General features: G+C 45.0%; 1 protein-coding gene across 1 annotated transcript in view; it reads left to right on the top strand.

The window, feature by feature from the left end:
* The window catches only part of LOC126187613 (uncharacterized), a 200434-nt gene that overhangs the window by 136340 nt on the left and 37624 nt on the right, over window positions 1-26470 (top strand). Inside the window, exon 2 of the mRNA XM_049928805.1 lies at window positions 8663-8848. Coding sequence (XP_049784762.1) covers window positions 8663-8848 — 186 coding nt within the window. The remainder of the gene's footprint in view (window positions 1-8662; window positions 8849-26470) is intronic.

Here is a 26470-nt window from a genome sequence, read left to right as displayed (position 1 = left end):
TATGTGGAAATAGCGACACTGGGGAACGGAGCAGGTGAAGGACGAAAGAGGTGACCGGATTTAAAAGGCTTCATCCAACGGGCGGATCGCTGTAAACAATGTCACAAGAGCTCTTCCAAGAGTCCCTCAGAGAAATTTGGGACAGATTTTGCTGCAGAATCGAGAGCCTTTTTTCCTATTGCGGTCCTAAAGTGCTTGTACAGCAAACATGCAGAAGGACAATGTGTATTATATCTGCAGTTACAGGTAGTTATTCACTTACACCAAAAATAGCTCAGAGTTGGTGAGCTTCTTTCATGTTTTCGTGAGATTTTGCAAAACCAAGCGCAGCTTGACATTTTCTAAATTCGAGCTCCTTGTCGTCCATGCAGAGAATAATGAACCTGTGGCAATATCCGAGGAGATATGACCACTGGATTAAGCTGCACGTCGGGAGTGACACATAGCTCAGACGAATCATGTGTCATATTCGCGCTATAAACAGCAGACTACGAATGCAGGGATTGCTGTAAGTTAATTACGTTCCACGCAGTTACGCAAGCTGTAAAACAGAGACAAAATTCTAAGAGAAGTTGAAGATACGCAAAGTCTAACTTTATACCCACTACGGCGTAGTCATTCTGAATCTTATTCTCGAGAGCGAGGCGTTTACACAGTGCGCCAAGCTCGGTTTTCGTGACGTGTAGTTCAAATGGCTCTGAGCACTATGGGACTTAACATCTGAGGTAATCAGTCCCCTAGACTTAGAATTACTTAAACCTAACTAACCTAAGGACATCACACACATCCATGCCCGAGGCAGGATTCGAACCTGCGACCGTAGCAGCAGCGCGGTTGCGGACTCAAGCGCCCAGAACCGCTCGGCCACAGCGGCTGGCCGTGCCGTGTACTCTATCGTCCTGGTATGTGGAGAGTTGATTACTGCCGCTAAATGTTTCGACAGGTGTAGCTGCCTCGTTTATCGACTGTCAGAGACGACCTGCTTTTCTGTGGTTATGTAAGTTACCACGTGACGAGGAAAGCACTTGTGTCAACGGAGACAGTGACTGCCGTCTGCATTCATTATCTGTCACTCTATTCAAAACCTACGCTGCGTCTGCAGCAGATAGCCTCCATGTTATCTTGCATCGGTAATTTGATATTTTATTCGCTTTTGCAATGAGAGATAACTGTTTTCTTCGTCGCAAACATTAAAACAAAAGGTGATTAACTTGACCTCCTCCATTGTTAAGGAGCGATGAGTTCAGTTTTGGGTTAACAGCACAGCGGAAATCTTTTGGTCAGAAGTGAATCAACCAAGTCTATTGTTAGTAGACGCTTGCAGTGCAGTGATAAGCTATGCATAACATGTGCGTATGACTGTTTATCGAAGTACAGCATATTTCATCGGTGATCACATCTATAGTCTTTTATCTACTTTTGTTCTGCGAGAGTGGATCACGTGAATATCACCTTTGGTTCTCAGAAAGATGCAATCGTAACATGCCTCTATTTGAAATATTCTAGGTTTATAAAACTGGTTGCTGATATAAAATATTCGCTAACGTCAGCCATTTCAGTAAACATTTGTATCATTTCTGAATCGCTCTCCTGAATTCTCATCAGTCTTCCGTTGGTTTGATGCGGTGTGCCATGATTTCTTCTCTTGTACCAACCTCTTCATCTCGGAGTAGCACTTACGTCCAACGTCCTCGGTTAATCATTGGATGCATTCCAGTCTCGGTCTTCTGCTGCAGATTTTGCCCTCTGCAGCTCTCTCTAGTAGCGTGGAGGTTATTCCCCGATAGTTTAATACATTCTATCCCTTTTTCTAGTCTTTGTTTTCCACATATTCCTCTTCTGGTAGATTATGCGGAGACACCTTAGTTTTCAGCATCTTTGTGTAATTCTACATCCGAAACGCTTCGATTCTCTTCTTCTCCAGTTTTCTCAAATCCACGATTCGCTTATATATTTGAAAGAGTAAAAACTTCGGTACTAAATGATATTGATACTGCGTATCTGACAATGCTCCTGTGATTCTGCATGCTGTCGTCATAGGGAGAAAGAAGACAGTTCTCGAAAGAATACGTGGGGCAGATTCAGAACTAGGCGTACAACTGGAATTCTGTGTTGAATGTTCTAACAACAGTCAGCGGGATAGATATGCTGTACATTATCTATCTGTTTCTACGGATGAAATCGCAACAGAGACAAACACGGTGATATGAAGCAGTCTATGTCAATAGTAAAGTGGTTGTATTGAATATTTTCATTGTACGAGGGCACGCTGAAAAATAATGCTTTACAATTTTTATTTAAGAACTCTTAAAGCTTTTTATGTAAAACAAACGCTAGTAAAATTCGGCATCTTTATGCTTCATGTCTACATATTTATTTCTCAGCATAGTCACCCTAGCGACGAACACATTTATCGCAACGAGATACCAGTTTGTTGATACCGTCACTGCAGAATGCAACGACAACGTCACTTCTTGCGTTGCTTCATCTCTATCAAAGTGAAGTCCTCGATTTTTTTTTTTTTTTTTTTTTTTTTTGTAACAGGTGAAAATCGGATGGAGCCAAGACGGAACTGTTTGGAAGATGATCGATGACGGTGAACACAAGACGTCGGACTGCTAGGGACGTTGCAGCGCCTTTGCGTGGTTTCGCATTGACATGCTGAAGGAGACGATGCTCCACATGCGGACGGACTCTTCGAATTCGATATTCTATTACATCACGCTATTACTTGCGCACCGACATCGTCGATTTTCACACTGCCGTGTTACACGCTACAATTCGATGCAAATACGTAGGCATGAATAATAAGGATGTAGAATGTTGACAACGTTTGTTTTATTTAAAAAGTTTTAAGGGTTTTCACACACAAAAATTCGGAGGCATTACTTTTCAGGAGGTCCTTGTAGAAAGATTTGAGTACAAATTACAGTTGCAACCTCAGGAAAGATAGTAACGAAATTTTACTTGCTGTGCGTATACAGTATAGTAGGAAGAACACATTAACACAGGTTTGGATGATTTAGGTGTGTACTGGGGTGCGAAATTTAGCACAAAGAGCTACCAACTCTGGCAGCGGCAGGGCGTCGAATCCATCTGATCATGGATGACTGATTACGGGTACGTCATTCCATGCTGCGACGACTGTGCTGTAGCTCATCAATCGTAGTGGCTGGCGAGTGGCGGCTTCTTCCGATAACCCACGACCAGATATTTTCAGCGGCAAGCCGCAACAACGGTCGCCTTGGAGACGAGGTGTTGCACACGTCGTAGGCATTTTTCTTGTTGCAAACGAGCCCACTTGCTGACGTGGATAAACGATCCTGCACCCATGCGAACAATAAGTTTGCCGTCGTGGGCGCCACAGACAGTCAGCTTGGCGCCGAGACGGCCCTTCGTCGTCGATTCCATATTCGTTTGATAGTCGTGGGATCCTGACAAACGAAAAGCAGCGACTGTAGCGGAACGATAAACCGCATCTCGATAGGTCATAGTCCTGCTGCTGTAGAATTCCGACAACTTTTTCCACGAGGCGTAATACGATCTTCGCGCAAGTAATCGTCATTGAAACGTGGTTTCCAAATTAGAAATCCGCTGTTTCTCTGCTTTTGTACAGAATATAGTGGGTGGTTGTAATTAAACTTTCCGTAATTAACACGTTGTAACCCAGAAACTAGTTACCTTACGAGTACCTAACTTGGTAGCATTAATGTCCAGAGCATGAGGTGCACGATTTCCACACGTCACGCTGCCACCGTTCAGTTACAACAGTGGCCACCAGGTGCCGTGATCAGTCATCGTGATTCATAGTCTCACGCGTCAGAGCAGTGGCAGTGCACTCGTTGACATGTCAACAGGAGCCTGGACAAAAGGAGCATGGAATTACTGGTGAAGCTCTATATCAAAACAACAGAAATGCTGCAACTGCACTCCGAGAATATCGCCGGCTGAAAGGATAACGGAAGGGTCCTATTTCTCCACGGAGCACAATGGTTCAAATGGCTCTGAGCACTATGGGACTTAACATCTGTGGTCATCAGTCCCCTAGAACTTAGAAATACTTAAACCTAACTAACCTAAGGACATCACACACATCCATTCCCGAGGCAGGATTCGAACCTGCGACCGTAGCAGTCGCGCGGTTCCGGACTGAGCGCCTAGAACCGCGAGACCAGCGCGGCCGGCACGGAGCACAATGAAGAAGTTCGAACCAACTGGAGAACTGGGCGTAATTCCGGGAAGAGGCCGACGACCGGTTACACCATAGATTGTTTCTTTTGCTACGACAGACAACGCTGCGCGCAATTCCCAATTGTCAGGCAGTGCGCGTGCTGTGTCGCGACAGTTGAGCATCCCGTGGTCCACTGTACGGAAGGTACTTCGAACCATTCTCAAATGGTATCCGTTCAAGACCCATATCGTACAGCAGCCTGCACCACAGGACGCACAGCGACGTGTTGACTTCGCTCTCCACTTTCTCGCAAGGATTGAAGTTGACTAGGGTTGGGCCTGGACCATCCTATGGTCAGACGAAGCTCATTTTTGTCTGACGGTAAGGTGGACACACAGAACTGCCGAGGGGGGCGACCTTCACCTCCAGTCACTGTGTATGGAGTTCCTCTGTATGGTGAACATGTCATCGTATGGTGTGGCTTCTCGGCTACGTTCTACGTTCATCATTGGTCCATTCTTTTTGGGACATGTTGGTACTCAAGGACCAAAGACGTGCAGTGCGACTGGCCGTCGTTACTGTGATATGCTTCACCAGCGTGTCAAACCCTGCAGGAGAGAGACGCATTGAACTCAACATCACTCGTGATGTTCACTTGCTTCTCCGAAACACATTTGGAAACGATCGAATTATCAGCCGATCGTTTCCAAATGCTTGGGCAGCACGATCAGTTGATCTCACTCCCTGTGATTTCTGGTTGTGGGGCTACGTGAAGGACAGGGTTTACCAGAGGAACATTCACACAAGTGCTGATCTGAAGCGCAGCATATCAAGAGAGGTAGCCAGCATACCTACGGACATGCTTCGTTCTGCTGTGCAGAAAGCAATCCTGCGCTTTTAGACTCTTCTGGCTACTATGGGTGCCCTATTGAGCCCCTTTTGTAGCAGTAATGGTTCCGGTATGTAACGGTATGATGTACCATAGCAGCACATTTAAAGTGTTTCAGTTGAATTGATTCTGCAGTGTTTCTCCTCCCCGTGTCCTGGACATTAATGCTACCGAATTTGGTACTCGTACGGTAATTAGTTTCCGTGTTATAACGTGTTAAATAGGAAAAGTTTCATTATAACCACCTGGTAGATGGCCTAGCGGCTGCCTACTTCGTGCGACGGTAGCGGATTGCTAATCATTTACATATCGAATCATTTAGCACACTGCGTTCCAGTCTGCCGCATGCCGCCTTTACATTGTTGCAGTTTTAATGGTCAGCAGTGAAGTTGTGTAGCCACAATGGGAGTACGGTTATTGAGGCGCCTGCGAACATCCCCAGCCATAAGTAAAAGATGCCACTTGTACCGGGCCTCAACTTTTCCAAGTGTGTTGAGCAGCGAGTCTAGCATGCAGCGGGTGCTTCCTGCGCCCCTGTCGCACCAGCGATATCTCCCCCTCGCTACTCGTACGGAAGCTGCTGACTGTCGGAGCCCTGGCGTCTCGCCCCGCGTGAGTAGAAGAAGCGCGTAGTCAGCTGTCTGGGGAGTGCCCTTGCAGCGAGAACGCGCGCTGCCACACTTGCCGAGAGCTCTCCACTGTCGAGGGGAGGGGGGTGGGGGCTGCGAGATACAGTGGCTCAGTTGCAACCTCCCCTCCCCTCAGTGCTTCTAACGAAACTCGCAAGAGGACGACACGACACACCACACCACTCTCTATCCTTCACGTCCGTGACTACGTGATACTGGAACAAGTATCATCCCTCCATTACTTTTGGCTGACAAACTGACTTAGACAATAATGAAGCCTCACATGAGTCCCGCGGCTATCTGAAAAGACAAGGTGACACATCGTGAGCTAAACTAGGTTCTCTTGGGTTTCGGCAGATATTTGCTTATGGTCGGCGCTACAGTCCGAGTAGAATCTTGGTCTCCTTTTTTACGTGCCTCCGTTCTTCTCAGTCCTTTTCTCTCTTTCGCCAATTCCTGATTCCCATTTGCTCTGAGGTCCTCTTCCGTATCTTCGAGCCACCTTTTCCTGGATCTTGGTTCAAATGGCTCTGAGCACTATGGGACTTAACTTCTGAGGTCTTCAGTCCCCTAGAACTTAGAACTACTTAAACCTAACTAACCTAAGGACATCACACACATCCATGCCCGATGCAGGATTCGAACCTGCGACCGTAGCGGTCACGCGGTTCCAGACTGAAGCGCCTAGAACCGCACGGTGACAATGGCCGGCAAACCTCTGAGAGGTTCCATGCCCTCTTTTGCATGTCTCCTCTCATTTTCACCAATTTTATTAATGTTCTATGTCATTGCACGGTAGTAACAGACTAAAAAAGGTTATTGTAATGAGAGTATTTGTACTGAGAGCTTAAAAATACTTTTCACTTGATTCCTAAACATGTTGTTTTTCTTTCTTGGCCGGCCGAAGTGGCCGTGCGGTTCTAGGCGCTGCAGTCTGGAACCGCGAGACCGCTACGGTCGCAGGTTCAAATCCTGCCTCGGGCATGGATGTGTGTGATGTCCTTAGGTTCCTCTTGATTTGGAGAAAACTTGTGGACTGTGCCATGCTGAGTGCGACTGTCTGGCACCGGATGGCCGGTGGTCTAGGCAGGTTGTTTTCTTAGCCGGTCAAACGGCAAGTTCAGTGCCCTCAGCTGAATAGCAGAGGCATGATTGGTCAACTTAAACTGAGGCTTGTTGACGTCTTAAAGCCCTGCTCGAGACTGGAGGGAACGGTCGCTATTGGCGCGAATGATGTTCTGAGACAGTGTGGGGGAATTTTGGAATCATAACTGAATGCTGATGCGCAGTTTTCGAGGAGAGTAGTGAGTAGAGCAATGCTGGCTTCGCTGCTTGCATCGCATCGCAGAGGGAGATTCGGGATCTGATCTTAGTCGGAGTCGGACGGTCTTTCGACTTGGTCGCTCTTTTTCGGAAGAACTTAGAATTCTCTGCCAGCCTTCGTGGCCAGGGGCTGACACAGAGTTGCTGCACGGCAGAAGTCGGCGCCTAATCATCAGGACGCTGCCTACCGACGACGTGCAGCTGATTTCAGTACTAGTTCAGTATTTTGCGGCTCCAGCGTTGTAGGACCTTATCAATTTCATACTGAATCCCTCAGCAGCACGCGCGCTCGCTTTGCTACAAGGCCACCTTGCTTGTTTCTCCATGTGATTCCATTTCAGCTCTCACTGCCAATTGCGATACTGCTATATAGTCGGGAGATTAATATTTGATTCATTAGGACCTCCAGTCATTATCGTGAATCTATTGCATCACAGAGTAGGAGCCCCTTGTTCTCGAGTCAACTCTTATTCTCATAATATTTGGTATACCCTATCCTTTAACTTACTGTGTGTGTAGACAATCATGTGCATTTATGTCCTGATGTATATTTTAAATCTCATTGTAATATTTAATCCGCATATCATTTCGTAGATATAGGCAGAATCCCAGTTCCTATTGTTTATTATGATAAATGTTGTGTACATAGTTCCGCGTAGTCAGCGCGTACACAACTTTCCCAATAGAGTGCAGGCGCAGCGCTCGTCCGTCTCCGCACTACGAGATGGCGCTGTCTTAGAGACGGACCAAATTCTGCTTCCGCCGATCCGCGTATTAATATGTAACGCAGCCAATGAGATTGCTGGTAACGTAGAACCTTTTATCCTCGCGGATCACACTCGCGCAGTGATACCAGAACGCGCGAGGTATTATAACGAGTGTACAGACCTCCGATTAGTCAGTCTGCATTAGTCTGCACCTAATAAGATTACCATATTCCTGTACATAGCCATGAAGGTAAATGAATAGACACTTTGTCAAGTATCAGTGATATGTGAGAATAAGATTAACGTACCAACACCAAAGGAACTTCAGATTGTCAATTGTAAACAGCATCCAGAATCAAGTTACGTAATATCTGTTTTTATTATTTTCATAAATGTGTGTGAAATTTAATCAAGTTCTGTTTAAAGTGGCTCACCGTCAATCTGCTACTCTAAGAGTGCAAGTGGCATTTCTATCGTCTGACCTTACAGCAGAAGATAAACACGCCACGATAAGACCACGAGACATATTGCTGACACTCGCCTACTTCGTTAGACCGTCAAGTCCAATAATCTGATGGTGTGTGTACCGAAGGTCTTACAGTACGCACACCACAATAAAGTTCTCTTTTTTTGAGTAGATTACAATTTCTAATAAATTATTGTGATTGTGCACTCCTTATTTTACCAACTAGCAGGGTCCATCGTCATTTCCTTCCGTTACCATTGTGCTCATAATTAATTAGCTGGTAGATAAGGAGGGGGTCGAGTGCATGTCTCATTCTCATGCAAAATTCGTCTGAATTAAAGAGGTACAAACTCTTCTCCATCCCTGCACCTCGCACCTCAGGCACTTAGAGAGCTTTCATTCGAGGTGTCATGTACGTTTAGCAATGTGCCCTCTTGACTGATGACTAACTCTGTGTGCTTGTTGGTGTGTTTCCAGTCGCTGATCGCGGGCTCCGGCTACGACTCGCCGGCGCTGAAGCGAGGCGTGCTGTGGCAGCAGCGGGACCGGCTGTTCTCGCGCTGGAAGGAGCGCTACTTCGTCCTCACCAGGGACTACCTGCACTGCTTCAAGAGGGCCTCCACGCCGGGCCGCATCTCCGACATGGGGCAGTTCATCTTCAAGGTGGGTCCGCCGCTCGCACACACTCTTTGTTTGCTATAGGTAGCCAGTAGCTGTATCGTTCGTTTCACCTCTCTGGATCGAGTAAAGCAGTGGTCTCGAGTTGCAAGAATACTGACGTTTCACCCTTTCGCAGTCAGCGTTTTGCAACAAACAAATCATTCTGGAGCGGGATGGGACAAGAACTCGGAAGCAGAGTTATCCGATTCAGATTTTAATTGGAGCATGGATTTTATTTCGGTGTTTGAAGATTTCCGACGTACTAATTGCTTGGAGGGTTCTCAGGTTGCATCGGATGCTGTAGTGGGAGCTGCACAGTGTTTTAACAGGCAGAAAAATCTACATCTACAGACACTCATTTTTAGAAGAAACATAACACTTGAACGACTAGAGATAGGACGTTCATACTCGCGGGACATATACATTACTATGTTCAGCAGATTAGCGTTTGAACCATGTAAGCCCGCGGGTTCAAGGTCAACATCGATATTGCGGCGCAACACCGCCTACCGGTAAAATGTCTCTTTGGCTCTCGTTTGTCGCTATAAACAGAACGTAATGGATCAGTGTGACTCGAGCAGAAGTACAGGATCCCTCGCCGACGTACACACGAACCTTACCGTCAGATCAGTGAGTTTGATAGGAGCATTATTGGCATGAGAGAATGTTGTGTATCCATCTGGGTGTGTAGTTCAAATGGCTCTGAGCACTATGGGACTTAACATCTGTGGTCATCAGTCCCCTAGACTTAGAACTACTTAAACCTAAGTAACCTAAGGAGCGTAACTGTGCAGCCTACTGCACAGTGACGCCTGAAGATGGTGAACAAGCTGTCTCGTTGAAATACTGTGCCGTTTCTACAACATCAGAGACACCGCACTATGACCTTCCAACCAGGGATTTAACTACGTTTTTTATCTGTCCCGACGGACTGCTGCGGCTGGAGAACGTGATCTTAACTGTTAATTGTGCAAGGGCTGGCGTTGTACGGAGTTTCCCCCGAGCCTAATCAGCTAGAAAGCTCTCTCTCTCTGAGGCCCGTAGCTTGTGCGTTGGGTATCTCTAATTCATATAAATTATGCTGAAGGGGAGGACGCAGTATATGCTGACTGTTGTGGCCGGGAACTATTAGGCTAGCTTAGAGGTAGCCGGCTTCTCCTTGGGTTTCCGTTACCTCCAGGTACTCAAGGAGCATCATTAACGATATTACAAGAAGTTTTGGCAGCGGAACGCACAAAAGCGGTGTTATAAGTGGGAGTAAGGGATCTCCAGTCCGAATGTCTGTATTCTGCTCCTCATGTCTGATTGGCTGGTAGGGCTGAATTTTTATGCAGTTTCTGCAAGATGGCTGAAGCAAGATTTGTGAGTCGGCGCGCAGCTCTAGGCAAGTCCCGCTGAATTGGGAGTTAGTGATCCTCAATGACCAGTAACGATATTCTGCTAGTACTGGGAGCTTAAAACAGATTGCTCGTGCGTTCCCCTTTCTGGGCATGAAATTGTGATCGGTCATTTCCGAATTCATAAGCGAGCGTTGCGTCTTAGTGTGGCCACACGAGATTTATCAGAACAAGTTTCACATAAAAACATCGAGCCAATGGCGATCTGGAGGTGGTGCTTGATGATAAGAGAGATGATTGGTGAGCATACATTGAAGCTAATAAAAACCTTTTGCTGTCGTGGAAACTGCAAGTGTTTCGATTTCAACCTGACTCTCGACCTACATGGTTTTAAACTGCTGTGTTGTTTAGTCGCTGTAAACAGTTCTATCAATGTAGCAACGATCTAGTTGATGGCAATGTGTGTTGTCCAGAACAGTATAGATTCTCCTCGGTAAGGTTCTGCCTCCGTGTCATCTTCTGACGTATGGTGTTTTAAGGGACGATCACGAAGTTACCATTCGAATGGCGTACAGTCCAGAATCGGCTTGCCAATCAGGCAAAATGCCGTGATCATCGAGCCAATCATTCCATCGTCGCACTAGTATGAAGATACCCGTTTGGTAAAACACTATGTCTTGTTGCCTGAAGAAGTCCGGAACTGCCTGCTGCACATCCTCTTCCTGAGATTTTCACTCTGCAGCGGAGTGTGCGGTGATATGAAACTTCCTGGCAGATGAAAACTGTGTGCCGGACCGAGACTCGATAGCGGAACCTTTGCCTTTCGCGGACAAGTGCTCTACCAACTACCTCGTCTCCCCGAGTTCGAGTCTCGGTCCGGCACACAGTTTTAATCTGCCAGGAAGTTTCAGATACCATCTTCATACACATTGGTAATAACGTCGCCTTGTTCATGATGCCTTATTTACCGTAGACGCATTGGAAAGACACGAATGTCACACTAACCCTTGCCTCCATATCGGTGCTCGTATACCTGCATCGGAGTCACGCTACGTTGCATATATGCATGTTACAGCATCGCCCTAAAGACGGAAGCCTTTTGACCGTCCCTACACTTTGATACGGCATATCACTGTTGTCAGCTTCTCGCACCTTGGAGCCATTCTTTTACAAGCAGTTCATCAGTTGTCCTGTTCCAGTCCTCCCACCAACGAAAACGCTTTGGCACCATCAAGAATCGAATCCGGGTGCTCCGCACCGCAACCAGACACGCTAACCGCCGAGATCCGCAGGAGTTAAATTACTACCGGAATTTTTTTATTAGTGTTGAAGTTGTTACAGTTTAAATCCTGTCTCACGGGTTCCATCAAGGCTGGCGCGCCAAGTGTAGAAGTGACGATGATCGATCCGGGCCCGCCGATAAAGGTTTCATTGCGGTTCAGTGGTGTAATACGTCGCATGGTTTGTCCTGCATGTCTCTGACTACATGGCTTTTGGCCGGGGACACATCTTCGCGCGACGCCACGCATCACAGAGAATGAGATGACGGAACGTCTCAGCTATACCAGCAAATTGTACGGGGAAGCTGCTTCTACCGCTGCCAGACAGCTCCTCTTACTTGCTTTTCTATCCTCCAACGAAAGCTGTCCGTCCTGATTAACAAGCAGAACTAGCAGCGCTGGGAGAAAGGTCCGGCGGAAAGTGGCCAACTCACTCCCTGGGCACCGTCTGCTAGTGTTCGCTCGTATAGTTTAAAAAAATAAATAAAAATGAACGTGTTCCAGTAGCGGAGATTCGTAAGAAAAACTGCGGTCGTTACAACTTAAAGAGGCTCATTTCGTCAACAGAGTCTTTAAAGCTCCTGACTGAGGATCTCAGCAGTAGATAGTCATTTATCGTTGATTATTACTTTCGTTAGCTTCGCCCTGTACAGTGGTGACCAAATCAGAAGGCGAATGCGTGATGCTTTCTGCGCTGAGAGAGACGCAGAATACTGTTCCGTTTCTGCCCCTTTCTTGAAAACATTTTTGTGTCAGAATATTATCGCGCAGCTAATACTTGTTGCAATCTCTTTGTTACCCGCATTGAATACTACAGTGGCTAAAACGTCTCCTCATACGTGCTCTCGAAGCGCTCGTTATAGACAGATGCGCCAGATTAAGGTTGTTGTGTTGCTGTGGTCGCCGGCCGATGTGGCCGAGCGGTTCTAGGCGCTAAGTCCGGAACCGCGCTACTGCTACGGTCGCAGGTTCGAATTCTGCCTCGGGCATGGATGTGTGTGATGTCCTTAGGTTAGTTAGGTTTAAGTAGTTCTAAGTTCTATGGGACTGATGACCACAGAAGTTAAGTCCCATAGTGCTCAGAGCCAACCATTTTTGTTATGATGACAACGAACGAGTCGTCGCCAATGTTGGCTGGTGGCCAATGCTAAACAGAAACATATAAATCACAGCAGGTTTGTCAGTAACGTCGATAAGGTGCTGGCTGCATGGTCTGAATCTGCAACAACTAAAATAATTAGAAGTCGTTGGTAAAAAATATTATATATTGTACTTAACTGGTTGTACAGGATTGTTCTTGGCGGCATACATATAATTATAAATAGATAGCTATTGAGGCCTCACTTAGGCCATACGTTACTAAGAGCCTTGTTAGAGGTGGCTTCCTATCAGCTGAAGGCTATGTTACTTTACTACTTGACTTCCCGAGTAAGATGGACGAGATCTCGCTAGAAACCTGATACAAGCCGCGGAGCGGCGCTGGTCGCGACTCGCGAGTCCAACGACATTAACACGGACCGCGGTCGATAACTTCAACCCCTAACGAGTGTGGTATCGAACGTTTATACCACAGTTAGTTGTAGAACTACATAGCATATAGTGACCTTAGTGAAGAAAGAAAACCCAGGTACATTTTGTAACGAAGAAGTCATAATAATATACTAATAATTTCACATGTACGCAAGTTTTGTTACACGGCACTTAGGCAAACGTAAAGATGTATTAGTAGTGCCTGGATCACACCTGTCACAATCCCCATTTTCGTTTACATTTGCTTTTTTCGGTACTTGATATTAGTCTTGAAACATGGGATATGCCATAGCACTAAATGACAGCTCACTATTCAGTACCGTGATACCCTGCTGCGAGTGCCTCGACACTCTTGCACACGACGACGACTGGAAACAGGAAGAAGCGATGAGAATAGATGCGTGCAGCCGGAAGCAGCAGCTGCAGCATATTGTGACATTCTTATGACGAAATAGACGGACTTTTTATGACACGTATCACAGTGTTGATCGAAGAACGTCGCAAAACTTGGTTCAAATGGCTCTGAGCACTATGGGACTTAACTGCTGTGGTCATCAGTCCCCTAGAACTTAGAACTACTTAAACCTAACCAAACTAAGGACATCACACACACCCATGCCCGAGGCAGGATTCGAACCTGCGACCGTAGCGGTCACGCGGCTCCAGACCGTAGCGCCTAGAACCGCACGGCCACTCCGGCCGGCGTCGCAAAACTCAAGTAGAATACAAAACAATATATTGAACAGCACCTGCTGTTGTCTCGCGTATTTCCCCCCCCCCGCCCCCCCCCCCTTATGCGAACTATGGTTCGATTTTCTTTTTGTTAGTTATTTCTGTTACAACTGTCACAGCCACAAAACTCTTTATCACGCTAATACTTGTAATACTTGACATTTAACATAGTTTTAAAAACTAAAGTACGATCAGTATTCAGCTGATGGAGTTAGGGACATTAAGGATGGGTAAAACCTATTACAAGATTTACAGAGTAAATTGATTCTATAGTCGAAGAAAACGGTGGAAAAAATATTTAAGAATTTATTTGTGGGAAAACTGAAACACGTAAAACAAGAAACAACGTGTACAGTTTGTTGAGAAAGCCGACGAAATAATAATGCAATAGCGCTAACACGGATGGCCTTGCGAAGCTTAAATTAGAAGAGACAGTGCTTCTTTGTCAGTGAATTTAGCGTCTAGTTATTTTGACTCGTTTCCAGATTGAAAGAGATTCCGAGCTAGAGCATCAGTGAAAACTAATTTAAATTATTTTCTAAACGAATGATATGGTTCTTTGATTGCTGACACACATGCGTAATTTAATATTAATCACGTGTTGAAAACTGAATGCGTTATTTACGAGTCAGTAACACATTTTTTCGTGCTTTTCTTTTTTTCCCCTACAAGTCAACCACTTCGTTTCGTTAACAAATTATTTCGAGCTGCGATCCATCCTCCTATTGTATTTTTAACACAAAATTCTTAGTGAGACAAGTAACAATAATCTGTATTTGGCAATGAAGTGTTAAATAACTTTTCGTCACATTTTCGCATTCTTGTGATTAATTATAGTTCCCTGAATTAACAAGAATACAAGGACAATAGTATATTTAAATAAGCCAGAAAATGGGCTGCTGTAGCTTGTGTAGCTTTTTCCTTCTTTTTATTCCTTTATTAACTTCATGTTTCTAGGATGCGTATTCCAAGCCTCTGCCCAACTGCTGCAGACCTCTCAAAAGATTGCCCTTGAAAGCATTGCGTGCGAAACAGGCAACCCACAATACACATCCTCAACGCGGGCCTACATAAGCGGAAGGCGCGGTTAGCTTTTCCACACCAAGCTTGTTTTCGCTTCAGTCCGTTGCTCGTGCTGGAGTATCAACGTTAAATACAGTTTTACCGCTCATTTCTCGTCAGTCTTGCTTCTCGTCTCTGACGCTGGCTTCGCTGAGGACGTATGTTGAAAAATAATGGTGTTTTCTGAACGGGTTGTACTGATTTATTTAGACAGACCACTGATATATTAGATGACGAAAGGTAGCTGCCCTGTTTCCGGGAACGAAATGGTTGTAGCGTATAGAAGTGCCACCTTCTCTCACAAGCAACCAGCAATAATATAAGAGCTGAACACGTCTCAATAACTGGAGTACTTGCGTATTTTCGACACATATACTTCGTAAGAGAGTAAATGTTTTGTGAAGCTGTAGTCAGTACACCCAGTATTTTAAATACTTGCCTGCATGAAAATCGACGGTGGACACCATATTATCCTTACTATACCTCCAGTTGCAGTTAACACTGTGTATCTAGAGGATGTACATAGTGAATACCGAACACAGTCGCGGGTGAAAGTTTACGATTATAGAAACAAAAACGTTTCAGTAAACATAGACCCGCGAACGTGACATTAACAAGATAATCACGAATGTTTAGTTAGAAGGCATCACTGACTTCAGCAGGACATATTGTTCTAGGTAGTACAAAAGTATTTGGTGTGTTGACTTATCGATTAAGTTCCCATCTAATTTGTGTGAAACATCTCCCATTACTTACCTTAACAAGAAATACAACACTGCTTCATCGTGTTAAGCGCTGCAGTGTACTGAATACTCGTGCCGGTTGAAGGAGCCGTTCGACTTGTCTTTCTCGCTATTGTATGCGATACTCCACTCACCCATGCAGTGAGTGAGATCCCTGGATCATCACGGAAACCCTGACAAAAATTCTTTCAAACATCCCTGAATCATGACGAAAGTCTTGAAAAGACTGTACAGTTCCCTGTTGCAATCCTTCAATCACATAAATGGGATTGCTGTATACTTTACTTCTGAGAAGGTCGCGTGGTCTAGGGCGTCTTGTCACGGTCCGCACGGCTCCCTCCGTCGGAGGTTCGAGTCCTCCCTCGGGCATTGGTGTGTGTGTTGTCCTTAGTGTAAATTAGTTTAAGTTAGATTAAGTAGTGTGTAAGCTTAGGGGCCGATGATCTTAGCAGTTTGGTCCCATAAGATATTACCACAAATTTCCAATTTTACTTCTGAGATGATCACAGAAAAATCGAGTGGGTTGATGCCGGTGATGCTGAAGGCTCACCCTACCCATCTTGCGCAAAGTTGGCGTGTTACGTGTGGTCTTACATCAGCATGAAAATGATCAGGCGCCCCAATACGCATCTACAACATTCGCCAACCATGACCCCAGTTATATGGGGCCTTAATCGAGAAGTTTCCATTTTTAATACATATTATCGTACACAGGAAATGGACAAAAAATGGAAACACCAAGAACACATCACCATGCCTAATACGGTCTAGGAAAACCGTTGATATTCAAAAGGGTTTCCAGGCGTCTTGCAGTCAGTAAATACGGGCCTTGTTTGGTTTTCAAGGGCATCGTATACCGCTCCTCCGACAAAACAGTGGCAAGTTTAGGTAATGATGATGTTGGTGGATACTCTCCAAAGTAGTCTACAAAGGCTCAATAATAATGAGACCTGGCGACTGTGATGGCTCGCGATGATGCAACAGTTGATTCTCGTGCTCAAAAAACTGTCCTGAACAATGAGATCTCTGTAAACAGGGGTCCTGTCGCCTTGAAACACAGAATCACCACTTGGGGACAAACTTTGTACCATGGGATGGACCTGATCAGCCAATATGGCCACATAATCCTTGGCTGTAGATCGACTTTGCAGAATGCCCATGGTATACCACAATATGGTTGCCCAGATCACTGAACCCCCGCCATTTTCACTCTTGGGACGTAAATTCTTCCAAAACTCAGAAGCTGTGTTAAACGAGACTCATCGGACCAAATGACATTCTTCCATTGTTCTATACTCCAGGTTTTATGGTTTCGGCACCACGTTTTCCTGATACGAGCATTTGAATCATTGATGAGTGGTTTTGGAATTCCACCTCGCTCTGCAATCCCCAGCCCACGAAGTTCCATTGCTGTTTCGGAGTTGATAAGGTTCGCGAGTGCAACATTTAGTGACTTTGCAGCTGTCGTCCTCTTATTTTTCGGCAAGATTCTCTTCGGAGACCGGAACAGGATCACGAAACACGCACTTTTGTCTGCATTGTGGGTTAATGGCTCTTTTTTTCCGCTTCCCCTGTGTGCTGTATAAATCTTCAATATGGAACAATTTTCTCACATCCTAATTCACTTATCTCCGATGTAGTGCACACACAACTACACTGTTTTTACCACGGCAGACACTTGCAACGTATCGAGGATATTGCAGAGGTGACGTATTCTTGGTCAGATACAACAGCGCAGCTTACAAGCTTGACGAGCATCTGTTTATCTTCAAGCATGGATTTCTCGCTGTGTTTCTACGTTTTGTCAAACCCCTGTACTTTCTCCCGAGACAGTTTTCGCTATTAATTGCGATGCAGCATGTATATGTGGAATTTTTGCAGAAAGTATTTCATATGAAGTTAATGAAATGCGGCACACAAAGTTAGTCAAATTTCTCATGCTTTCATCACCAAAAACATTTATTAATCTGTAAGAGTAGAGCTTACCAAGAGGAAACGAATTTTGAGTTTCTATGTCGGCTGCAGGGAGCGAAAGGCTATTTACAATTTGTACAGAAAGCAGATGGCAGTTATAAGAGTCGAGGGGTATGAAAGGGAAGCAGTGGTTGGGAAGGGAGTGAGACAGGGTTGTAGCCTCTCCCTGATGTTATTCAATCTCTATATTGAGCAAGCAATAAAGGAAACAAAAGAAAAGTTCGGAGTAGGTATTAAAATCCATGGAGAAGAAATAAAAACTTTGAGGTTCGCCGATGACATTGTAATTCAGTCAGAGACAGCATAGGACTTGGAAGAGCAGTTGAACGGAATGGACAGTGTCTTGAAAGGAGGGTACAAGATGAACATCAACAAAAGCAAAACGAGGATAATGGAATGTAGTCGAATTAAGTCGGGAGATGCTGAGGGTATTAGATTAGGAAATGAGAGACTTAAAGTAGTAAAGGAGTTTTGCTATTTGGGGGCCGGCCGTGGTGGCCAAGCGGTTAAAGGCGCTACAGTCTGGAACCGCGAGGCCGCTACGGTCGCAGGTTCGAATCCTGCCTCGGGCATGGATGTGTGTGATGTCTTTAGGTTAGTTAGGTTTAAGTAGTTCTAAGTTCTAGGGGACTGATGACCTTAGAAGTTAAGTCCCATAGTGCTCAGAGCCATTTGAACCATTTTGCTATTTGGGGAGCAAAATAACTGACGATGGTCGAAGTAGAGAGGATATAAAATGTAGACTGGCAATGGCAAGGAAAGCGTTTCTGAAGAAGAGAAATTTGTTAAGATTTAAGTGTCAGGAAGTCGTTTCTGAAAGTATTTGTATGAAGTGTAGCCATGTATGGAAGTGAAACATGGACGATAAATAGTTTAGACAAGAAGAGAATAGAAGCTTTCGAAATGTGGTGCTACAGAAGAATGCTGAAGATTAGATGGGTAGATCACATAACTAATGAGGAGGTTTTGAATAGAATTGGGGAGAAGAGGAGCTTGTGGCACAACTTGACTAGAAGAAGGGATCGGTTGGTAGGACATGTTCTGAGACATCGAGGGATCACCAATTTAGTATTGGAGGGCAGCATGGAGGGTAAAAATCGTAGAGGGAAACCAAGAGATGAACACACTAAGCAGATTCAGAAGGATGTAGGTTACAATAGGTACTGGGAGATGAAGAAGCTTGCACAGGATAGAGTAGCTTGGAGAGCTGCATCAAACCAGTCTCAGGACTGAAGACCACAACAACGACATATCGGCTGCAACTGTCGCTAAACGCTAAGCCCTCTTCCCTCCCTGCAGACACCCTTCGCCCCTATACCGGAAGCATTCATAAATGTTAACGTAGCTCGCAGAGGCCACAGACCTACGAGCACTGTACAATTCTTCTCCTGAGAAACCTGGTTGTGTACTTAGTGGCACGTTGACGCAATGCCGCGAGTTACGTCGTCACAGTGAATATTGCCGCATGAGAACGGAGCTGCGGGTGTCCCAGAAAGTGTGTGCATCTGGAATCACTGCTGTACAAACGAGTGCGGCATCGCCAGAGGAGAAGGAAGGGGAGCTCACGGCTGCTGCGAATGCTAAGTCAGCGCGAGCTCGGGGTGAATGGGACTTTCACAGAGGAAATGGGCTCCAGTTAGCTGGGACGGAGCTAGCTCCGCCGCACCGGAAGGCAGGAGTTCGCACACAGCGGTCTGTGATACGCAAAACCCCACCGGGGGGCACCGGCTGGCAAAGCCCCCTTTCACACGGCAGGTCGTGCTTCTGGATGGTGTGATCCACTAACAGCAGCCGGTCTGCGGCACACAGAGCGGAAGTCTCTCTCGCCGTAGTTTAGATGCCACGTGGCGGCCGAGCTGCCGCCTGTCGGTGTGTTGTTTGTAGTACTAGGCAGTTATTACCCGGCAAAGTAAATTTAAGACCTGACCAGGGTGGCAGCACTGTCGTGTTTACGCTCGAAAAACGGGGGGCGGGACACTGTATTAGTAACAACGTACACTCAAGTGGAGCGCTGCCCCGACACACACTAGACGTCTATACAACATTGGGTGTCGTGGACTTGTGCGACCCGTGATGTCAACGTGGTGTGTCCGACCAGAAATATTTTAGCCATGGCCTTTCCGACAGTCCAACAAGCCGTAAATGTTTTGGGTGGGGGGGGGGGGGGTAGATGGAGGGGAGGGGGGCGGAGAACTCTGATCTGAAATACCACTGTGTAAACATCTACACATCTACATCTATACTCCGCGAGCCACCTTACGGTGTGTGGCGGAGGGTACTTATTGTACCACTATCTGATCCCCCCTTCCCTGTTCCATTCACGAATTGTGCGTGGGAAGAACGACTGCTTGTAAGTCTCCGTATTTGCTCTAATTTCTCGGATCTTTTCGTTGTGATCATTACGCGAGATATATGTGGGCGGTAGTAATATGTTGCCCATCTCTTCCCGGAATGTGCTCTCTCGTAATTTCGATAATAAACCTCTCCGTATTGCGTAACGCCTTTCTTGAAGTGTCCGCCACTGGAGCTTGTTCAGCATCTCCGTAACGCTCTCGCGCTGACTAAATGTCCCCATGACGAATCGCGCTGCTTTTCGCTGGATCATGTCTATCTCTTCTATTAATCCAACCTGGTAAGGGTCCCATACTGATGAGCAATACTCAAGAATCGGACGAACAAGCGTTTTGTAAGCTACTTCTTTCGTCGATGAGTCACATTTTCTTAGAATTCTTCCTATGAATCTCAACCTGGCGCCTGCTTTTCCCACTATTTGTTTTATGTGATCATTCCACTTCAGATCGCTCCGGATAGTAACTCCTAAGTATTTTACGGTCGTTACCGCTTCCAATGATTTACCACCTATGGCATAATCGTACTGGAATGGATTTCTGCCCCTATGTATGCGCATTATATTACATTTATCTACGTTTAGGGAAAGCTGCCAGCTGTCGCACCATGCATTAATCCTCTGCAGGTCTTCCTGGAGTACGTACGAGTCTTCTGATGTTGCTACTTTCTTGTAGACAACCGTGTCATCTGCAAATAGCCTCACGGAGCTACCGATGTTGTCAACTAAGTCATTTATGTATATTGTAAACAATAAAGGTCCTATCACGCTTCCTTGCGGTACTCCCGAAATTACCTCTACATCTGCAGATTTTGAACCGTTAAGAATGACATGTTGAGTTCTTTCTTCTAGGAAATCCTGAATCCAATCACAAACCTGGTCCGATATTCCGTAAGCTCGTATTTTTTTTCATTAAACGTAAGTGCGGAACCGTATCAAATGCCTTCCTGAAGTCCAGGAATACGGCATCAATCTGCTCGCCAGTGTCTACGGCACTGTGAATTTCTTGGGCAAATAGGGCGAGCTGAGTTTCACATGATCTCTGTTTGCGGAATCCATGTTGGTTATGATGAAGGAGATTTGTATTATCTAAGAACGTCATAATACGAGAACACAAAACATGTTCCATTATTCTACAACAGATTGACGTAAGCGAAATAGGCCTATAATTATTCGCATCTGATTTATGACCCTTCTTGAAAATGGGAACGACCTGCGCTTTCTTCCAGTCGCTAGGTACTTTACGTTCTTCCAGCGATCTACGATAAATTGCTGATAGAAAGGGGGCAAGTTCTTTAGCACAATCACTGTAAAACTGGTTTATATTCACCCGTGGCGTTTCCTGTCCTTTTGTCAATAAGAACATCCGTTCACGTTTTAGTCGTTCTCAAGACTAAGGTTGCCACTTTCTTTAAGCAAATAAAGTAAATTGGTTATTAAACGCAGGAAAAAAATACACTGTATTGAAATATTGTCCATCACCAACCATGGTCCTTTTGAAAGACTGAAGATCAAAGAAAGGAAGATATTAAGAAATATCCTTGGCTCCAGATTCCTCAACAACGAACTAATTCACATAAAAAAATGCAACCCTTTACCGAACTACCGAAAAACTTTCAGATCCAATGAGGAAAAGGAGAATTAGTTTTTAGGGTCACTTCCTCAGAATCAGCCCAAATAGATTAACAAAAAAGGTTTGGTCAGTTCCACAACAAAAGACCCGACCAAATTGGTTTAAGGAAACGGGAAATGACTTAAGAGAACTCCAAATCATAGAAAATGCTCATAGACAAAAATTAAAAAAAACACACGTAAAGATAAGAAAGGTAGGTTCAAAGTCAAAATGAAAACCAAAGGACCAATCCAAATCTCTGAAGAAGAACGGAAAGCGAGATCAGAAACATAAAATGTTTTTATTTTTTAATTTTTAGTCTGAGTAAAAAATGGAAGATTGAATTTCTGCGAGTGGAACCAGATACGTGCGAATGAAACCAGCAGAATTGGCACTCGTATTCTTGCTGTTTTTCTCCGAATATGTTTAGATTTCCGATGATGTGTTTCAGGAACGTTAAGAGTACAGTTTAAATTGCTGAGAGTGAAACGAAGATCAGTGACATTGATATTGTCTCCCTTCACGGCAAATGATTAATGGTAAAATCAGCTACAGTTGTAAAATTATTTGTTTCTAAAAAGGAAAACACTGCCCGGTTTCAGGACGTATGTCCCATCTTCAGGTTACTCTATTGGTGGATTTGCAATGTATTCACGTACGGACGCGGTAAACTTGTAATTAGTGCCTCGTTGGTACACGAGAGCAGCTTTCACTGCAGTGGATGACAGTTTGTGGTTTGTTAGACCTGTCGTTGGCGGCTACATTAATGTGAATTCTGACCGTCGGATGGCATGAGCAATCCTCTCGCTAACTTCACGGGTACACAGCCGCTCCCACCAGCATTTCAACTTTGGGGTTGTGCTTCGTACTGATCTTTGAAGCACTGGTAAGTCGCATGCTGGGGGGGTTACATTCGTTTCCCCACATACCTGCATGTGAGTAGTAATCCCTGTTTTGGTCGTTTCAGTGTTCGGGAGACTACCCTTCTGTCTAATGCAGATCCGTGTGTGGCGCGCCCCTAAACCTGGACCGTTTTAAGTTTCGTGATGGGGCATTAGGGATGTTTGCACTTTAATTTTTTATGTGTTTTATTTCATTTGACGGTGGTTTTCGCTTTTCTAATCAAGGACCTTTATCCTTTTACGTAGGTCATCCTCTGCGAAAGGTTCTCTGGCAGACCTAGAATTGAAGAGGAGGATTTCTCTTGCTTGTCCTGTACCAGGGAGGCACTGTTTTAACATATTCAACCTATTTTAACCATAGCTATGCATCCTTTGTGGACTCACATTTTAATGTAACTATTCTGCTAAGAATTACTGTTGGTTCTATTTAGCTTTGATTATCTTAATGAAGAGGATAGGTATTATTACTGATTTAAAAATTTTGCAGATGCACCTGAAGATGGAACATATCTCCTGAAGCAAAGTAGTGCTTTCCTTATTAGAAATAAGTAAATATTACAACTATAGCGTATCTTACTATTGATAATGATATTCTTGCTGGTCTCAATTACGTGACTTTGTTTTCGATTATTTTGCTATTTCCGAAGGTGTGGTCAGGCAAGCTGCTAACGGAACGAGTAGCAATGAAGGTACAGGTCTGTGTTGCCGCGTCGAAGGAAGCCGAAAGAGTGGGGGAGGCATTCGTCGGAAATACCTCGGTGCAAAACTGGTTGGTCGCGAGTGAAGAGGCAGCTACAAAACAGTCGGAAACGCCACGTCAGAGAAAAGTTCGAGTCGAAAGGAATCCAAAACGCCTAAAAAGTGCAGTGCCTGGTGAATGCAGCAGCTACGGCAGCGCCGAAAAGGAAATGAAAACTCGGCGCAAAGCTGACTCATCGAGCATATCACTCACATTATTACATAGAGCTCATCGCAGCTCACGTGACGTACGGGTTTGATCTGCTTCAGGCCGTTGTCTATTTTATGAAATATGCCACTCGTTGTCATGCTGACTTCCTCTATTATGATACTACGCACACCTTAAAACATCCCTCGACACACTCGTTTGTCTTCATAAGCCCACAGATCCTTCCCACACATGAAAAATTTGTGATCTATCTATTCTTTTTTACTGTTATACTATTGTACTGCAATACTCTCTTTCAGACTGGAATACTCTCTTTCAAATTTTGAAGGTGGCAGGGTTAAAATACAGGGAGCGAAAAGCTATTTACAATTTGTATAGAAACCAGATGGCAGTTACAAGAGTCGAGGGACATGAAAGGGAAGCAGTGGTTGGGAAGGGAGTGAGTCAGGGTTGTAGCCTCTCCCCGATGTTATTCAATCTCTATATTGAGCAAGCAGTGAAGGAAACAAAAGAAAAATTTGGAGTAGGTATTAAAATCCATGGAGAAGAAATAAAAACTTTGAGGTTCGCCGATGGCATTGTAATTCTGTCAGAGACAGCAAAGGACTTGGAAGAGCAGCTGAACGGAATGGACAGTGTTTTGAAAGGAGGGTACAAGATGAACATCAACAAAAGCAAAACGAGGATAATGGAATGTAGTCGAATTAAGTCGGGAGATGCTGAGGGTAATAGATTAGGAAATGAGAGACTTAAAGTAGTAAAAGAGTTTTGTTATTTGGGGAGCAAAATAACTGACGGTGGTCGAAGTAGAGAGGATATAATGGCAATGGCAAGGAAAGCGTTTCTGAAAAAGAAAAATTTGTTAACATCGAGTATAGATTTAAGTGTCAGGAAGTCGTTTCTGAAAGTATTTGTATGGAGTGTAGCCATGTATGGAAGTGAAACATGGACGATAAATAGTTTAGACAAGAAGAGAATAGAAGCTTTCGAAATGTGGTGCTACAGAAGAATGCTGAAGATTAGATGGGTAGATCACATAACTAATGAGGAAGTATTGAATAGGATTAGGGAGAAGAGAAGTTTGTGGCACAACTTGACTAGAAGAAGGGATCGGTTGGTAGGACATGTTCTAAGTCATCAAGGAATCACCAGGTTAGTATTGGAGGGCAGCGTGGAGGGTAAAAATCGTAGAGGGAGACCAAGAGATGAATACACTAAGCAGATTCAGAACGATGTAGGTTGCAGTAGGTACTGGGAGATGAAGCTTGCACAGGATAGAGTAGCATGGAAAGCTGCATCAAACCAGTCTCAGGACTGAAGACCACAACAAACAACTATTGTGTGTTACCTTTGTACTAAAGATAGATAACTAAATTATACGTTGATTCGAAACACATGTTACGATTTTATCCCGACGCTTTCAAGAAAACTCTACGACACGGAACCGCAGTGCCCACACAGATTTTATTTTTTTTTTTTTCGTGAAAAGCCCATGTACGATGTCTCTTTTAAAACTACATCGGTTCGCGAAGTTAGCGTTTGTATCGTTCATAATGTCGCCGAAACTGCTGCTAATGCCATCTTTATACCTATCGTCAATCGGGTATTTATTGTGTTCGCCTTGTTTCACCTTTTTTGTGGTACATACTTGAATCCCAGTTCACTCGACATCCTCTCCCCCTTCCGTAACTTGCTCCTTATCGACTTACTCAACTTACACAGTTTGCTTGCACGTCCGTCATCTTTTCTGGTCAGTACTGTCACTCCTTTTTGACCATCATCAGTAAGTTTAAAGAAGTTTAGAGCAAGCCGTCGCGACGGCCTCAAAAGACATTTTCCGCGACCTCCCTCCGCGCTCGTACTGCGAGGTAACAATGTGCACTACTCTGAACTGCGACGTGGCTAAACCAAGTCATGTGATGAAGTTAGTTTTTGTTACGGCTGGGTCTGCGGTTCGCTTTGTCGAATAGTAAAAATTTATTTATTTAATTGTATGGCTCGGGTCCCCCGTCGGGCAAACCGTTCGCCAGGTGCCGGTCTTTCAATTTGACGCCACTTCGGCAACCTGAGGATGATAGGATGATGACGAGGACAGCACAACATCCAGTCCCTGGGCGGAGAAAATTCCCCGACCCAGCCGGTTCAAAATGGCTCTGAGCACTATGCGACTTAACTTCTGAGGTCATCAGTCGCCTAGAACTTAGAACTCATTAAACCTAACTAACCTAAGGACATCACACACATCCATGCCCGAGGCAGATTTGTACTTGCGACCGTAGCGGTCGCTCGGTTCCAGACTGTAGCGCCTAGAACCGCACGGCCACTGCTGCCGGCGACCGAGCCGGGAATCGAACCCGGGCCCAGATGATTGACTATCCGTCACGCTGACCATTCAGCTACCGAGGGATAGTAAAAATGCTTGTGACAGAGGAGTTAGTTGTGATTGCTACAAGTATAATCGTTAATAAGAAACACGAAATACGAGAATCAAAGAACCGATGCCTCTCAGCAACTAGTCATAGATTACGTTTAAGAGTTTTCCACTACTCTCACGAGACGCTTCACCAGAACTCGAGAAATTTTTTCCATTTCTCTCGTATGTCGTTGAATCAATTTTACGACTTCTATGATACACTGAAACCATTCTTTCAACTGGTACACACCAAGATGACGAAACACGCAACTGCAAGAATATTTCTTTGCTGAAAAAAATAAAAGGAAAATTTTGAAACTTCTTGACATATTAAAACTGTATGCCGGACAGGGACTGGAACTCGGAACCTTGCCTTCCGTGGGCACTACCTTTACCTACTGAGGAAAGCACACTGCCGATTTCCGTCCCCCTTTATATCTAATCTGAACTGTACTCCACCTCTAACGACCTCGTCGTCGACGGTAAGTTAAGCCCTAATCCTTCTTCTTTTCCCTTCCTTCTCTCTCCTCCTGGCTCTATACTACTTTGTGACGCACCCGTTAATGCCGTAGAGGTGGATATCGGGACAATTATTGCGATAACGCCACGGCCAATTCTCTCGCCCGAGATGTTACCCCGCCTCTTAATGACGTCGCTGTCGAAGAGACTTTATGCCCTGCCGTTTCTTGCTTCTTATCAATAGGCCTCTATAGAGATACCAGGTACTCGCCATCGCCAGAGCAAGACAATTAGAGCAGCTATTCAACCGTGTATTTGTGTCGGAGG

The sequence above is a fragment of the Schistocerca cancellata genome, chromosome 5, assembly GCF_023864275.1.
Source record: "Schistocerca cancellata isolate TAMUIC-IGC-003103 chromosome 5, iqSchCanc2.1, whole genome shotgun sequence".
NCBI lineage: Eukaryota > Metazoa > Arthropoda > Insecta > Orthoptera > Acrididae > Schistocerca > Schistocerca cancellata.
This window is presented reverse-complemented; position numbering and strand designations above follow the sequence as displayed.